Genomic DNA, 19,693 nt, shown 5'->3' with positions numbered 1-19,693 from the left:
GAAAATTGAACGAGGTTTGCTTACTGGGCAGAAAACAGAGCCTTGTTTCACAATTCTGTGATGAGCAGAGGCGTCTGAAGCGACAATCAGAGATAAAAACAGCTCTGATGGAAACTGTCCTGAAGCCAAAGAGACAAGTGGAACCATCAGAGCCGATAACGCAGAGAAAAGATAAGCGGTTTCATTTGAGTCGGTTTCAAAATGGGTCCCGGAAAATCAGTTAACAATCTGCCGTCAGTGTCTCGCTCACAGAGAATCCAAACTTCCTTCAGTCACAGCGGCGAGTTATCCAGACCTGCAGCTGCGGAGAAAAACGCTGAGCAGCTAAATCTGAACTAAAAGTCAAACTGAGCCGCAGAATACAAGCCTGAACCTACTTACTTCTTCCCTGGTTGTGTAATATATATATTTATCAGGAATATTCTTAAAGTATCATGGATAAGGCAGATCACTGTAATGACGCTCCGACCGGTAATTTCTGAACTTCCTACTTTGTATTTTGGTGCGAAGCGGACGGATGCATTTGGATCGGCATCAGCAAAGATTAAATAAGTCTGAGTTTATCTTTATGTTTTTATGAGTAGAAACATCTTCTTCTTGAGTTCATTAAAGGAGTCCTTCACCCGCACAATGACAAGTTGTGAGAGAGTTCGTAAACGGATGTTTGTTTGATTGTTGGTTGGGCGTGGAGGCAGGTGAGAAAAGTATTTTCAAGGAAACAAAGGGCGAGTAATAAACGGTCATTTAGAATTAAACCAATGAAAATCAGCCTTTTTGCAGCTGCACGTAGATGAGCCAAACTAGCATCAACATGCTAACAATGAAAATGCTAACATGCGGTTCTTTTGTTTGTCATGTTCACCATCTTCCTCGAGCGTGTTAGCATGCTAACATTTGGCAATTAGCACAAAAAAGTTCAGCTGAGTGTTAATAGTTTTAAAGGTATTTGGTCATAAAACTGATCTTTAGGACTTGAGAGCGAAGTATGATCATTTCAGCAGCGGAGGCATTTTAAAAATTGTTATTTAATAATTAATTTGCACATTTAATCAAAAATAATTATCGTCGCCGTCACCCCATGTCACCACTTCCTGTCAGGACTGACATCCGCCTGCACTAATTGCTGAGGGATGGAGATTTGACAGCTTGTGTTTCTGCCGACACCGTTCAGTCGACTAAATGCATCAGAAACCTGTTGGTGTGGATCCACACACACACACACACACACACACACACACACACACACACACACACACACACACCATTTATTTTAATTGTTCTTCTCATTACTTACTGAGTGTTTATCTTCTGTACAGAGGCATCAGTAGCATCACAGGCATAACTAGATTTCCAATAACTCGTCAACATAAAGTGTGAATCAGTGTTTCCATCTGATACTTTCATATTCACATGTAGAACTTTGTGTCAGCCGTCGTCTAACTTCTTTATATTCGGGACTTCCTGAATAAACGTAGCCGAACACTCAGGAAGTAAAGAAGAGGAATCGGAGTGAAGCCTCGAGATACTGATGATGAAAGTATTACGAAGAGTCGGTTCATCTGCAGAGCTCGTGTGTTTGTGCAGCGACAGTCCAGTGTGATTAACTTTACGTGGTCAGAAAAACAACAGCTGCACGCTGATACTCTCCTGGTTGTGTCTTAATTACACAGTCAAATCTAATTAACTGTAGTGAGATAACAGAGCTCACAGCCTGTCTACCGCTAATCAGACACACACACACACACACACACACACACACACACACAGTTAATATCATTATGTGCTCTTTGTTGGCAGCCTTTCTAATTCTGCCTCACATTTCTATGACAACCAGCCTCCATGTTAAAAGGTCTCTGCAACATGTCAACAGATGAAGACACGCAGAGGAACGTCTCCGTTAAGCGCTACAACACACTGACCTGGTGTCACACGGTACCAAAGGGCCGACAGCGTCACTGCCTTTTAAAAAGAGATTGAAATCCTCGAGGTGTTCAGAGTCAGAATGCAGAGTGAATTTTTCTTAAATCAAACCTGAAAGAGTGGAAACTGTTTAAATGTCAGAGCATTTGAAGGAGTCGATGCTGGAAATGTTTCTTTTGAAGAACTACAGTAAGCGACTGTTAGCTAGCTGGTTAGCTCGGAGCAGTGTCGTTCGTTATAGGTTTGTTATCTTTGTTATCTACACTTTTATGCCCTCAATGGTGCATTTCCCTGTAATATAAGACGGTATTCTTTATAGAGCTTAATTTTAGATTTAGAGAATGAATGAAGATGAAAGGGTGATTTTAGATTTGACGAGATGAACAATGCACTCTCCGTCTCACTAACTGAATCATGCATGACCAAAGGAAAGGCACATAAATGAGTATTTAATCCCTGATTTACCTTGAAGGGTAAAAATCAATCAAGAAAATAAGAAATAGTCTTTTGATGATTACAGTGGATCAAAGTAGCACGTTACACATCCTTCTGATGAATGCGTGTCCTTCAAATTCATGCTCATTTACGGTGGATTAGCAATGACTCAGTGTCTTTCACATTTACAAAAAGGCACAAACAAGCGAGTGACTCTTTATGTGCTGCTGAAATGAAAAGGTGTGGAAACAGCCGCGGCGTGACCTGCGCTGCTCAGTTCTGGAGGAAACACTGAAACACTCAGAAAGCTTCGTCGCTGCAAACTGAAAATAAAAAAGGAATTGAACACGTCGTTCTACAAGGATCAACTTTTGACTTCACCCCGTTATTAGCTGCACGGCAACAGAATCTGAAGCTCTGTGATTGGATGTTTCCTACAGCAATGCACTCTGGGACTCGTAGTTGACTTCTTTACTTAGTTCAGCAACAAGTGTGGGACCTTCTTTTGTCAATGATGCTGAGGAAGGGAGAGAAGAATAGTATTGTTGTGTAATTATAAAGCTGCTGCAACCAGGAAGTGTTGGCGACAAACCTGCAGAACTAAAGTGAAATTCAAGAAGACTGATCTCGCTATGTTGTAATAAAAATATAAAAAAACTTGATACGAGTAGAAACCAATGAGGTAAATACTGTGCCGGCCGAGACGTATTTTGCATTTTTTTGCTGCAATCATCCTCAGATATGTCATTTCCCACGTGTGCAGCACAGCGTCAGTATCAAAGTAAAAAGCCTCCTGTTAAACCGCTGTCTTATTACAAAGTGAGCGGGCTGCTGTGCACAAACACAGCGGATCCCAGACAATCATCGTACAAAGAGAGACTGACAGAGAAAAGACACAATTACATCCCGCCATCACTTACTGCAAGAATCAAAAGAAGGATGGAGGGGAATAAAAATCTAAAACGAGGAAAATTAAACACCAAAGAAGAAGAAAGCTTATTCTCAGAGAACATTGGGATAATTCATTAGAGCTTCATCTACCTGCCTCTTTCAGCTAATGAGACGACACACAGACGCAACCGAAACAGAAATCAATGGACCCCTCTACAGCCGAGCAGGCCCTTTTTTTTGGGCTATAAAACACATGAATAAAATAACCAAACGGGCCAAAACACCAGGGAACATTGGACGACACAATGCATGCCGAAGGCAACAACAAACCTGTTTTCTGCAGTTCAAATGTTCAGGCTGTGTGAAATCTGTCAAACTAAGCCTGAATATATATACTTTGGTGATACGCTGCAGGCAAAGCATGGAGCAGTTTATCATCTGCTTTACGTTGACTTCTTCTCAGGCTGATCCAGAAATAACACACAATCAAGCCAAAAATCAAAACAACCTAAAAAGTGATTCCTAAAGTTAATGTGACGGCTTCATTACATTTCTGTGTTCATACCATCATCACGGCTCTGCAGAGCTCTGCACTTTTATTCAATATTCTCCCTGTGGTTCCACGTCAGACTAAATTCAACTCTGCGTTTTAATTATATTATGCTTTATTCACACTTAAGTAAGAAGTGGGAGTTCTAACTGGCAGACTAAAACCACTGCATTTGAGACAGTGTGGTGAGACACATGAGACGTGCACAAATGTGACTCATAACTCAATCAAATCTGAGCACAAAGACATGATACAAATACTTTTAAAAATTCCTGAAAATATCATTATCTCCAATACCCATGATGGATAAACGGGACTAGGTACGAACAAGGTATTCTTTCTTTTCTTATTCAGTATCGGCTATTGAACTATACCGGACGGATCAGATTATTATGTTTTACTCCCCAAGCTTTCGTGCACAGCAACCCAACGTGTGCAGCCGCCGCCAACCCTTCATTACATTACGTTACAGGTCATTTAGCAGACGCTCTAATCCAGAGCGCCTTCAGATTGCTTTTAGCTTTGAAAGGCGCTTTACAAATACAATTTATTATTATTATTATTATTATTAGAGCGACTTACATTGATGGCACATTGTCTTATCTAGGAAAATATGACTCGATATTAAATTACTTGGCTCTCATAAACAGTATATTTCAGTCCCCCCCCCCTAACTGAGATGTAATAGGCAAGACTCTAAGGTTCATTTCGTACGTCAGCTGTCGCTCCAAACTCTGGCTGACCGTAGCCTCGAGGGTTCATTAACCTACAGGCTTCACCACAGCCTCGGCCCCGTGCTGCCTCCAAGCCTCACGAGCGGGCTCCTTTCACCATCTCCTCTTTCAACTGATGGCTTATGGATTGAAAAGGGCACAAGAGAAGCCTGATAAACGGCAGCAGGAAAAAGAACTTTGTGCATGAACTCAATTTATTCCTTCCAGTACGAAAATCCATTCTGTGTGAATACAAAAAATTGTCAGTCACAGCTAGGAGAGAAAATGTCTGTCTATCCATCTATATATCTGTCTATCCATCTATATATCTGTCTATCCATCTGTATATCTGTCTATCCATCTATATATCTGTCTATCCATCTATATATCTGTCTATCCATCTATATATCTGTCTATCCATCTATATATCTGTATATCCATCTATATATCTGTCTATCCATCTATATATCTGTCTATCCATCTATATATCTGTCTATCCATCTATATATCTGTCTATCCATCTGTATATCTGTATATCCATCTATACATCTGTCTATCCATCTGTATATCTGTATATCCATCTATACATCTGTCTATCCATCTATATATCTGTCTATCCATCTGTATATCTGTCTATCCATCTATATATCTGTCTATCCATCTATATATCTGTCTATCCATCTGTATATCTGTCTATCCATCTATATATCTGTCTATCCATCTATATATCTGTCTATCCATCTATATATCTGTCTATCCATCTATATATCTGTCTATCCATCTGTATATCTGTCTATCCATCTATATATCTGTCTATCCATCTGTATATCTGTCTATCCATCTATATATCTGTCTATCCATCTATATATCTGTCTATCCATCTATATATCTGTCTATCCATCTGTATATCTGTCTATCCATCTATATATCTGTCTATCCATCTATATATCTGTCTATCCATCTATATATCTGTCTATCCATCTATATATCTGTCTATCCATCTGTATATCTGTCTATCCATCTATATCTGTCTATCCATCTATATATCTGTCTATCCATCTATATATCTGTCTATCCATCTATATATCTGTCTATCCATCTGTATATCTGTATATCCATCTATACATCTGTCTATCCATCTATATATCTGTCTATCCATCTGTATATCTGTCTATCCATCTATATATCTGTATATCCATCTATATATCTGTCTATCCATCTGTATATCTGTATATCCATCTATACATCTGTCTATCCATCTATATATCTGTATATCCATCTATATATCTGTATATCCATCTATATATCTGTCTATCCATCTATACATCTGTATATCCATCTATATATCTGTCTATCCATCTATATATCTGTATATCCATCTATACATCTGTCTATCCATCTATATATCTGTATATCCATCTGTATATCTGTCTATCCATCTATACATCTGTCTATCCATCTATATATCTGTCTATCCATCTATACATCTGTCTATCCATCTATATATCTGTCTATCCATCTATACATCTGTCTATCCATCTGTCTATCCATCTATATATCTGTCTATCCATCTATACATCTGTCTATCCATCTATATATCTGTCTATCCATCTATACATCTGTCTATCCATCTATATATCTGTATATCCATCTATATACCTGTATATCCATCTATACATCTGTATATCCATCTATATATCTGTATATCCATCTATATATCTGTCTATCCATCTATATATCTGTCTATCCATCTATATATCTGTCTATCCATCTATATATCTGTCTATCCATCTATATATCTGTCTATCCATCTATATATCTGTATATCCATCTATATATCTGTCTATCCATCTATATATCTGTCTATCCATCTATATATCTGTCTATCCATCTGTATATCCATCTATACATCTGTCTATCCATCTATATATCTGTATATCCATCTATATATCTGTCTATCCATCTATACATCTGTATATCCATCTATATATCTGTCTATCCATCTATATATCTGTATATCCATCTATACATCTGTCTATCCATCTATATATCTGTATATCCATCTGTATATCTGTCTATCCATCTATACATCTGTATATCCATCTATATATCTGTCTATCCATCTATATATCTGTCTATCCATCTATACATCTGTCTATCCATCTATACATCTGTCTATCCATCTATATATCTGTATATCCATCTGTATATCTGTATATCCATCTATACATCTGTATATCCATCTATACATCTGTCTATCCATCTATATATCTGTATATCCATCTGTATATCTGTATATCCATCTATACATCTGTCTATCCATCTATACATCTGTCTATCCATCTATATATCTGTCTATCCATCTGTATATCTGTATATCCATCTATACATCTGTCTATCCATCTATACATCTGTCTATCCATCTATATATCTGTCTATCCATCTATATATCTGTCTATCCATCTATCCATCTGTATATCTGTATATCCATCTATATATCTGTCTATCCATCTATACATCTGTCTATCCATCTATACATCTGTCTATCCATCTATATATCTGTCTATCCATCTATACATCTGTCTATCCATCTATATATCTGTCTATCCATCTATACATCTGTCTATCCATCTATATATCTGTATATCCATCTATATATCTGTCTATCCATCTATATATCTGTCTATCCATCTATATATCTGTCTATCCATCTATATATCTGTCTATCCATCTATACATCTGTCTATCCATCTATACATCTGTATATCCATCTATATATCTGTCTATCCATCTATATATCTGTATATCCATCTATATATCTGTCTATCCATCTATACATCTGTCTATCCATCTATACATCTGTATATCCATCTATATATCTGTCTATCCATCTATATATCTGTATATCCATCTATATATCTGTCTATCCATCTATATATCTGTATATCCATCTATATATCTGTCTATCCATCTATATATCTGTATATCCATCTATACATCTGTCTATCCATCTATATATCTGTATATCCATCTATACATCTGTATATCCATCTGTATATCTGTCTATCCATCTATATATCTGTCTATCCATCTATATATCTGTATATCCATCTATATATCTGTATATCCATCTATATATCTGTATATCCATCTATATATCTGTCTATCCATCTATATATCCATCTATACATCTGTCTATCCATCTATATATCTGTATATCCATCTATATATCTGTCTATCCATCTATATATCCATCTATACATCTGTCTATCCATCTATATATCTGTATATCCATCTATACATCTGTATATCTGTATATCCATCTGTATATCTGTCTATCCATCTATATATCTGTCTATCCATCTATATATCTGTATATCCATCTATATATCTGTATATCCATCTATATATCTGTCTATCCATCTATATATCTGTATATCCATCTATACATCTGTCTATCCATCTATATATCTGTCTATCCATCTATACATCTGTCTATCCATCTGTATATCTGTCTATCCATCTATACATCTGTCTATCCATCTATATATCTGTATATCCATCTATATACCTGTATATCCATCTATACATCTGTATATCCATCTATATATCTGTATATCCATCTATATATCTGTCTATCCATCTATATATCTGTCTATCCATCTATATATCTGTCTATCCATCTATATATCTGTCTATCCATCTATATATCTGTCTATCCATCTATATATCTGTCTATCCATCTGTATATCTGTATATCCATCTATACATCTGTCTATCCATCTGTATATCCATCTATACATCTGTCTATCCATCTATATATCTGTATATCCATCTATATATCTGTCTATCCATCTATACATCTGTATATCCATCTATATCTCTGTCTATCCATCTATATATCTGTCTATCCATCTATACATCTGTCTATCCATCTATATATCTGTCTATCCATCTATACATCTGTCTATCCATCTATATATCTGTATATCCATCTATATATCTGTCTATCCATCTATATATCTGTCTATCCATCTATATATCTGTCTATCCATCTATACATCTGTCTATCCATCTATACATCTGTATATCCATCTATATATCTGTCTATCCATCTATATATCTGTATATCCATCTATATATCTGTCTATCCATCTATATATCTGTATATCCATCTATATATCTGTATATCCATCTATACATCTGTCTATCCATCTATATATCTGTATATCCATCTATACATCTGTATATCTGTCTATCCATCTATATATCTGTCTATCCATCTATATATCTGTCTATCCATCTATATATCTGTATATCCATCTATATATCTGTCTATCCATCTATATATCTGTATATCCATCTATATATCTGTATATCCATCTATATATCTGTATATCCATCTATATATCTGTATATCCATCTATATATCTGTCTATCCATCTATATATCTGTATATCCATCTATACATCTGTCTATCCATCTATATATCTGTATATCCATCTATACATCTGTATATCTGTATATCCATCTGTATATCTGTCTATCCATCTATATATCTGTCTATCCATCTATATATCTGTATATCCATCTATATATCTGTATATCCATCTATATATCTGTCTATCCATCTATATATCTGTATATCCATCTATACATCTGTCTATCCATCTATATATCTGTCTATCCATCTATACATCTGTCTATCCATCTGTATATCTGTATATCCATCTATACATCTGTCTATCCATCTATATATCTGTATATCCATCTATATATCTATCTATCCATCTATACATCTGTATATCCATCTATACATCTGTCTATCCATCTATATATCTGTATATCCATCTGTATATCTGTCTATCCATCTATATATCTGTCTATCCATCTATATATCTGTCTATCCATCTATATATCTGTATATCCATCTGTATATCTGTATATCCATCTATACATCTGTCTATCCATCTATACATCTGTATATCCATCTATATATCTGTATATCCATCTGTATATCTGTATATCCATCTATCCATCTGTATATCTGTCTATCCATCTATATATCTGTCTATCCATCTATATATCTGTATATCCATCTGTATATCTGTATATCCATCTATACATCTGTATATCCATCTATATATCTGTCTATCCATCTATACATCTGTATATCCATCTATACATCTGTATATCCATCTATACATCTGTATATCCATCTATACATCTGTATATCCATCTATATATCTGTCTATCCATCTATACATCTGTCTATCCATCTATATATACATCTGTCTATCCATCTATATATCTGTCTATCCATCTATACATCTGTCTATCCATCTGTATATCTGTCTATCCATCTATATATCTGTATATCCATCTATACATCTGTCTATCCATCTATACATCTGTCTATCCATCTATATATCTGTATATCCATCTATACATCTGTATATCCATCTATATATCTGTATATCCATCTATACATCTGTATATCCATCTATATATCTGTATATCCATCTATATATCTGTATATCCATCTATACATCTGTATATCCATCTATACATCTGTATATCCATCTATATATCTGTATATCCATCTATACATCTGTATATCCATCTATATATCTGTATATCCATCTATATATACGTCTATCCATCTATATATCTGTATATCCATCTATACATCTGTATATCCATCTATATATCTGTATATCCATCTATATATCTGTATATCCATCTATATATCTGTATATCCATACATCTGTCTATCCATCTATATATCTGTCTATCCATCTGTATATCTGTCTATCCATCTATATATCTGTCTATCCATCTATACATCTGTCTATCCATCTATACATCTGTCTATCCATCTATATATCTGTATATCCATCTATACATCTGTATATCCATCTATATATCTGTATATCCATCTGTACATCTGTCTATCCATCTATATATCTGTCTATCCATCTATATATCTGTATATCCATCTATATATCTGTATATCCATCTATATATCTGTCTATCCATCTATATATCTGTCTATCCATCTATACATCTGTATATCCATCTATATATCTGTCTATCCATCTATACATCTGTCTATCCATCTATATATCTGTCTATCCATCTATATATCTGTCTATCCATCTATATATCTGTCTATCCATCTATATATCTGTCTATCCATCTATACATCTGTATATCCATCTATATATCTGTCTATCCATCTGTACATCTGTCTATCCATCTATATATCTGTCTATCCATCTATATATCTGTCTATCCATCTATATATCTGTCTATCCATCTATATATCTGTCTATCCATCTATATATCTGTATATCCATCTATATATCTGTATATCCATCTATATATCTGTCTATCCATCTATATATCTGTCTATCCATCTATATATCTGTATATCCATCTATATATCTGTATATCCATCTATATATCTGTATATCCATCTATATATCTGTATATCCATACATCTGTCTATCCATCTATATATACGTCTATCCATCTGTATATCTGTCTATCCATCTATATATCTGTCTATCCATCTATATATCTGTATATCCATACATCTGTCTATCCATCTATATATCTGTATATCCATACATCTGTCTATCCATCTATATATACGTCTATCCATCTGTATATCTGTCTATCCATCTATATATCTGTATATCCATCTATATATCTGTATATCCATACATCTGTCTATCCATCTATATATACGTCTATCCATCTGTATATCTGTCTATCCATCTATATATCTGTCTATCCATCTATATATCTGTCTATCCATCTATATATCTGTCTATCCATCTATACATCTGTCTATCCATCTATATATCTGTATATCCATCTATATATCTGTATATTCATCTATATATCTGTATATCCATCTATATATCTGTCTATCCATCTATATATCTATACATTCATCTATCCATATATCTATCTATCCATCTTTAAATCCATCTATTTATTTATTTATCCATCATCCATCATGTGTCTACAGTTTCTGACGACATAATAGATACATAATATAAAGGACCCTACAGAGAAATAAAACCTTTCCCTTGATCTGCGGTTTGTTATTGTGTCATGTGACTAGTTGAAGACGGCGGTGGAAACGTGAGTGAGAGTTGGAGAGAGGAGCGCTGAAGGAGTTTGGTGTGTAGGAGAACAGAAACCGCAGCTTAGTGTCTTGTAAAACATTTTCACGGCTGAACATTTAGCTGATTTCAACAATACAGATGTGACGGGAGATTTTAGAACAAGACGTCCCCCGAGGGAGGTTGGACACAATAACAGAGACCGGATGAAGCGAAAGGTAAAGAAAAACGTTTTATTTCTCCACTCCATGATGTTGTCACACTTATAACAACAATCTGAGCCCGTCAGTGGGAGAAACGAGCGCTTTTAGTGGACGTAAATTGACCGAGTGATTACGTTGCAGCTCGTTTCTCCTTCAAAACTGGACCAATTTCAAAATGTGTTGTCACTTAGACACAGAAACATGGGAAAACAGGGTCCAGGTTGAACAATGCCACAGTTACCCTTTAAGCCTTTGCCTGTTGGGTATGATTACAAATTGTACGACACTGGAATATCCAAGTTTTGCAGGCAGTACATGACATTATAATTGAAACCCTGGAAACACAGGTGGGAGTTTAACAATGGCATTAGCTTCTTGTTTCTTTTCATTTCTCCCCTCTCTTCTCCCCCTTCAGACTTTCTTTCTCTTTCTCTTCTGGCCTCTAATGAAGGACGACAATAATAGAATCCGTCCTAGCAACAGACACATTGTCGTTGTCTTACAGACGAGGATGATGTCTCAATGGGCCGTGAAGCAATCTGTTAATGGAAGCTATTTATGTTCAGAGCGGGTAAAAGTGAAGGAAACAAACAGCAGAGGAGAATGGCTGAGGATCACGGACACACGGCTTCCTCTGTAGGATGGTATTCAGAGACGGGAAAGACTTCTGGGCACGTCTTCACCAAAATTAGTACAAAAAGAACCGATTTTCTCTTCTCCCTCCAGTGGATCCAACCAAGCAGATAGTTTCAGTTTCATTTGTCCACATTTAAAAGGCATCTGTCTCAATAAGGAAGAAGTTTTCCCACAACGCATCTCTTCTGCACCCCACGACCTGCCGGCAGGTTTGAAGATTACATAATTTATCATAGTGAGAAACTGTAAAAACAGAAAAATGTCGTCAGATTCGCAACTTTCCGATGTTCATTGAACGAATCCTGTGTGACGAACGCTTCCGTCAGGAAACTATCTAAACTCAAAGTAGTGATGTTTCATCAGAATCGTCTAAAATAAACATTTTGCACAAAACAGATCCTGTAAAAACAACAGATTCTGTGCTCATCAGCACAACTGGCAATGAAGACTGGCTTATTCATTGTTTATGTGCCTTTCATAAATATATTGTATATTAGTTACGATATGAATCCCTGCAGCCCCCGTGTGCTTAATGTCTGCCTGCAAACAAACTTCCTTCTGGAAAACAATGAAGTTGAACTTATTCCTTACAGCAGCGGTCCCCAACCTTTTTAGCGGCACGGACCAGTTTAATGTAAGACAATATTTTCAATACCTTCAAAGTGGTGGGGGGGGGGGGGGGGGGGGGGGGGTGTAAATATGACGAAATAAAATAATACGACCGGCATTAAAAACAAATATAAAGTGCATAAAACACTCACCATTACGCTGAATTAGTGGGAGCCTGAGCATGTGTCTCTAACGAGCCGGCCCAATATAGAGGGATAAAGTCTTCACCAGTAGTAAAAGGTTTCTTCTCTTAGCGACACGGTTAGTCACTAAGTGTGACGCTCTCAGTGCACTCCCATGTGTTGTTGTGGCGACCATCAGTAATTGTTTATGTCCTTCTTGTTCATGTTTCTTTCTTTCAAAAACCTCCAAGGGCTTGTCAGATAACGCCGGGTGCTTGGTCTCCAGGTGCCGAAGCTGTTCTGAAGGCTTCGTTGCTTCATGTACGAGCCTGTGTATTCTGCAGAGCGGCGCATGAGAATCACCTGGAGAGATAAACACGTATATTAAATGTCTCCTCATTGGGTCTTTTCCCTTTTCAAAGCTCTTTAAAGACGTTTGTTTCCACTCATTGTTGCTTGTGGGCTTAATGTTTGAAGTAAAGTATCACGTGACAGATCTCCAGAATCTGCACGTGTAAAATAACACGTGAATGAACAGAACAAAACCTGCAGCTGAAGAATCTGTTCTCAAACTGTCAACTGCAGAAAGTTGATATTTCATTTTTCCGGCAGTCTGTGAACTTTAAATTTGATCTTTAAGTTTCGGCAGACGGAAGAGGACAGAGGTCCCTGCAGGTCAGGGACTCTCAGGGACTCTACAAGACCTGAGAATAACTATAGTCTGGGATTCACATTATACTAACTATATTATCAACAACACTTTCCAAACAGTGCTGATAAATGTGCCTGGTGTAAGATCATGTTTCAAACCACATTTAGGTTTAAATCTAAAGAAAATGTTCAATTTATGCAATTTTAAAGGCGAAAAGCGGCTCAATCAGCCTGTGCTTTAGAGCGCCTCATGGAAAGACTTGTTGCTTTGAATGCATCATTTAAAATAATTGCTCCAGTCATGAGCTCCTGCAGAGACTTGAACCTGCAGCCTAGCAACAAGACGCAGACAGGAAATACACACCGAGTCTAACCTGCAAAGACCGGCCACACATTCCATCATTGTTTTCATTATCACCTGATTATTATTAACACTTGAAGGAATGACAACGACGACTGTTGTGTTGTTACTCATTGTGCTAAAAGTAATTTAATCATTCCGGTCTGTCTGTTTGTTATTAGGTTAACATCATCATCAACTCAGAATAGTGTCGTGGAGGACACGTGAGACATAAAAACACTTTCAATAATAATAACTTGTGTCTCATATGCTTCCTCTCAGAGGGACTGTAACTCTGATTGTTCTCAGTAAACCTGAACACGCTGAATGTTCGAGGTACGTTCAGTCTCATGAAGTCAGCACCACGACATGTGAAGACACCTGTTGCACCTCTGGATGGAGCTCACTGCTGTGAGTCAGTGCTGAGACACAAACCTTCCTGATGCTCTCCAGAGGCTGTGGTCAAAACACAAACATTTAGAATCCAGGTTTATTACGACTGCCATCCAAAGCAGGAATGTTAGGCTCTGCTCATTGTTAAAGCAATCGTATCAGGAAGTCTTGAGAGGACTTCGTGTGGAAAGACTCCAAGAGCGCCAAAATAAAAGGAAACGAGAGCAGCTGCCGATACATCACTTATGAAATGATCCACAGAGGAAGTTTCTCCATGGACAGGAACGCTCCAGAGGCTCTTCTACAACTCACTTTATGAATACATGTGCATGGAAACAATAGTGCGTAAAACCTTTCTGTGTGTGTTTATGACTCTAAAGCATCATTACAAACCCCTTATTACAGTAATGTTCCTTTGTTTACTATGTTATTAAGTTCTGTAACACAATGATGATGTTAGAATTATGTGAAGAAAACTAAAATACAATTCCATTATCAAATTCATTTTTTATCCATGTTGTACAAATGAAAGAAATGTTTAATCTAAAGAGGCAGCAGCGGTGCAAAGATGAGAACACTAAACAACAACAGAATAAAACCAATGACTGTATTTGTAGATAGAAGTTCAGGGTTTTCTTATTCATTTCAATAAAGCCAGTTTCACTACAACTAGTGGACATGAGAGGAACTACAGCTGCGCAGCGGTCATCAACACCTGGGGAGGATGTTGCAGTACACTTAATGTCCGTATGTAAACACTACACTGCGGCTCACCTGGCAGGCGTTGTAAAGCAGCTGGTGCTCGAACTTGCGGATTCCGAGGATCTGCTGGAACATCTCGTACAGCTGCTCCTTACTGAGGATGAGCTCCGACACGGCGCTCAGGTGCGCCCTCTGCGGCTGCCGTCGCATGTCCTCCTCCCCCCTGTAGATGGCGTCGTACTTGGCGATCCAGGAGCTGAGCACCGTCTCTTTGCTCAGGCCGTCGATCTCCGGGAGGCTGCGAACACGCCGCTCGATGTTCTTCTTGAAGACCTCGCGAAAGTCGTTGGCCGAGCAGCCGCCGCTCTGAACCATCCGGGAAACGCGCTCGCTCTTCAGGAAGCCCTGCCGAGGAGAGAAGCAGCACGCTCAGCACTTACAACACCAGCTTCACTTGCAGTCTTTAAGTTCACCTCCCAGTAGAGCTTTGTGACATTTTGACTTGAGAAGATGGATCAGACAGACTTCCCTCTGCAGAGGTTTCATGTGGAACAAACACAAGTTACGACAGATAATCATTAAACACACTTGCATGATAAAACAAAGGTCTTTCCATGCCTTTCATTGAGATTTAAAGACACTACTAGAAGTTGTAAACTCTTGTGGAAGCTGCTGAATGCGTTTGTTCAGACAGTTCATACTGAAACGTCGTGCCGTCCTCCTCCACACTAACTCAGTGGCTCTAATGTTAAACTCTCTGGTTTGGTGCTTTTGGCAGAAGTTCTTTACCCTCTGTGAGTCTGACAGAGGAGGACGTGTCAGAGAGGGAAGCAGCAGCCGCTCTGAGGCTGAACAGCACAACATCAGTGGGAAGATGATTCATCTAATGGAGGCCAAGAGCTCAGAGCATCACACTGGACATATTCAGCTTCTTTGCTCTACTGATGTTCACACATTCATGTCTTCCAAATTACACAATTTATTCACATCAAAAATAAAAATTAGATTGTGTTAGTTTCAGTTCTGTGCATCAGAGATGATGTAAGAGCAGGTTTTACTTCCTGCTCGCTGAATTAAAGCCCAAATGATCAATATTTGCTGCAGGAGGTGAAACACGCAGAGGACAGAGATTAAATACAAAACACTGAGAAAGAGTTTTATTAATTACCACAAAACTATTTACCAATTTTAAAGCATTGAGGATTAAATCAGTAATTCCTCGGTCTGTATAACCCATAAAAACACATCCTGTAAAACACTGAACTCTTTAACTCTAACCCTAACCCTAACCCTTTGACCCGGTAATTCACTGGATCTGAGAGTGAAACACGTCAAATGGAAAAACAAAACAATTGAAAGAATAAAAGTAAAACTGCGCTAAAGATATAAAAAATAGAATTCATGTAGGAAATTAAAAGCTCCTCTACGCAGGTACAAGGCATCAAGGGGAATAACACTTTCATGTGTTCATTCCAGATTCATGAAGCCAGAGGGATGAAAACACAGCTTTTAATGTGTGTTTGTTCTCCAGTGTGCAGACACCAACAGCTCTGTGAACAACATGGGAACTAATGTTTGATTAAAGTAATAATAATAATCTGTATTACAAACAAAGCGTTTATCAGCGTCTTTATCTTCCACTTTGAGTTTGTAAATCTAACTGCAGCTGCAGTCATCACTTCATAAAAGATATCTCTCTATTATTACAACGAGCCCTTTATATGTTTATATAAAGCTTTTATAAAAGGGACCGCACCATCCTGTATTGTAAACATTTATTCAGACGTTCACTTCCAGTTTAAGGACGCAGTGATGAGCTTCTGAACGTGTTGCATTGATCCTTGCACGCTGAACTCACGTCATCCCTGAGGCTCGCTGTCGGCCGGCTGACGGCTACACGTGTTTATTAAAACACAAGTATAGAATTACATTGTGAGTCTGTGAAAGCAGCTCCATGTCATGTTAAATGAACACTTGCTCTCCTTCAGTAATACTCATGCATTACATTTGAATTATCTTATTATTTAAGCCTTAGAATAAACGCAGGTAACAGCGTCGGTTTCATTTGCAGCTCATTTTATGATTTCTTAATAACTGAACTGAACATAACTTCTTATCCACCGTCTGATGTTTGGCTAACGCTCAGTGAGAGCAGGTGAGGAGCAGAGAAACGTGACGTGTCCAGATGTCGCCATCGTCTTCCTGCTGAGGACTGCGCGATGACATGACCGATGACAGTGGATACCATGGAAACAGGAAGCATGACGGTCCTTGAGTAACATACGAACGAGCTCGTTGCTGTGATTATTCTGTGCTGTGCTTTTGAAAGCCCTCCACACGTCAACTCGTGTTCTGTCTCACTTTGATTTCTGCTGCTGTAAAGAGGGGAAGATGGTGAAGGAGGGAGACATCTTGTGTCTAGAAGTTAAACTTCTGAAAAGAAAGAAATTGCAAAGGAGTCATTATGTCAGGAGGGGGGGGGGGGTAAATAAAATCTAAACATATCCGAATGGAGCGGCTCAATAGCTGTTTTACTTTTACCTTGTTGACTTGAATCCCCCCCTGTTGCTCTTCCTGACGTTTTAACATTGTTCCCAGTTAAAGGTCATTCTGTGGCAGGAAACAGGAATAATTCACGATGATCATTTGTTTATCAGTTACTCCCCGTGTTACCTCGAATCTGTGAAGAAAACGCAGGCCTCCACGGTGCACGCAAAAATCAGAAAAACTGAAACTAAATGGGGGCCGCGTCAACGCGCGCGCACAACACGCACACGCACTCTACTTGTGAAGTAGAGATCGTACGACTGGATACTTGAATTGTATTTCACGAGTTGTGTGAGAGTTTGTAAACAGATGTTTTCAGGTGCTTTGCTGTTAAACGCGGCTTCATCAAGACTTTTCTCCGTTTCTGGATTCTTTGTTCACCGTGGAGGCAGGAGAGAAAAACTAAATGTTCTTAGAGAATTCAAGGTTACACCAGGTGAGTAACTGACAAACAAATAATCATTTAGTGGGTGAAGTATTTATTTAAGGTTTAATGTGTTACTTGACTCCACTCAATGGCCAATACCAGTAGAAAACGTGCACTGGTTGCCACATGACAGACACTGCAGGTTGTGACTGACAACTGAAATATCACCAGGTGATCAGCTTCCGTCGGCTCTGAGGGTCGACAGCGCTGCCTCGTGAGAGCGACAGACCTGCGGTGCGTGAAGCAACAGCAGATGGAGAGAAACTGCGTGGAGCCACGAGACTAACAACGTGGAACAGAGATCACTTGAAGCTGACGAGTCTCAACAAGGAGATAAAAGAGAAAAAAACACACAAAACTAATGTTTTTGGTGTCGAAGGTATCAGCAGTGGCATTGTAAATCAGCGCGGCGGGGGTGCGACGCCGAGAGACGACACAGAGAGGGTCGTCTTCATGGTGAGGAATAGAAATGGGCAAACGTTAAGTGGAAGAAGTGGGAGGTGACAGATGCAGCTGCCACCAGGGGAGCCGGCTAACAGCAGCTAATCTGCCTCTCCGCATCGCTCAACACAAACTGCTCTGAAATGCAGAGACCAAAACAACATTAAAGTGAAGCAGAGGAGGCAGGAAGGCCGAAAACTAGAGAGATGACTGTTTAAATGATCGCACTTGAAAGGAGAAGACAGATGTTGGGAGTTGGAGTGGGATTAGGCCACGACAGGATAATGAGGCCGCTAACTGACTGGTTTATTTAGCCGGCCAGGTGGGCCAACAAGAAGCCGACAGTGTTCGTGTTTTATCCTCCGTTCAGCTCTTAATCTTACCAACAGGCACTGAAAAGAATAACCAGGGAGCTAATAAGTGTCTGTAACACATCTGAAGTCCTTCACAGAGGGTTAGAAACACTGAAGAATGTAAGCAACCAATGCACACTTTGATTTAGCCGCTGTTTAGATCGAGCCACAGGGATGAGGTATGCATCGGCCAAAAAGCTAAATGGGATTGTTCCATTGGATTTAGGATTATTGCAGAAAATAAATTATACATTTATGATACTTAGACGTTTTGTTCAGCAAGATAATCTTCACAAATAAACACTTGAAGCGGAACAGTAGCTTATAAACGAACTACACGACGGTTGCATCACTTCACGTCGCCACCGCTAAGCTAACGGCGACTCGTGTTCGGTGTGACGACTTTAATGTCCCCGACCACCTCTGTCGTCTCCTTTAGCCACTTGTAACGGACACGGAGAAGCTTCAAAGTTCAAACCTGACAGTTTATGTCTTGGAACAAAACGTTTTAAGCGTGTGTTAAACTCAGACCTTATTTCAGGAGACGAGGGAACCGGAAGTGCAAAAATGTTTCTGACTCATTCCTGCAGCACTCTATTGGAGACAGAAAAGAACAAAGTCATG

General features: G+C 38.2%; 1 protein-coding gene across 1 annotated transcript in view; it reads right to left on the bottom strand.

Moving 5' to 3' along the window:
* The window catches only part of cadps2 (Ca++-dependent secretion activator 2), a 157,919-nt gene that overhangs the window by 88,373 nt on the left and 49,853 nt on the right, over positions 1-19,693 (bottom strand). The window contains 1 exon segment of the mRNA XM_029433034.1: positions 15,374-15,706. Within this exon segment, the coding sequence (XP_029288894.1) occupies positions 15,374-15,706 (333 nt within the window).

Source organism: Cottoperca gobio, chromosome 6, assembly GCF_900634415.1.
Source record: "Cottoperca gobio chromosome 6, fCotGob3.1, whole genome shotgun sequence".
NCBI lineage: Eukaryota > Metazoa > Chordata > Actinopteri > Perciformes > Bovichtidae > Cottoperca > Cottoperca gobio.
Note: the sequence above shows the minus strand (reverse complement) of the source record. Positions and strands in the feature narration are given on the sequence as shown.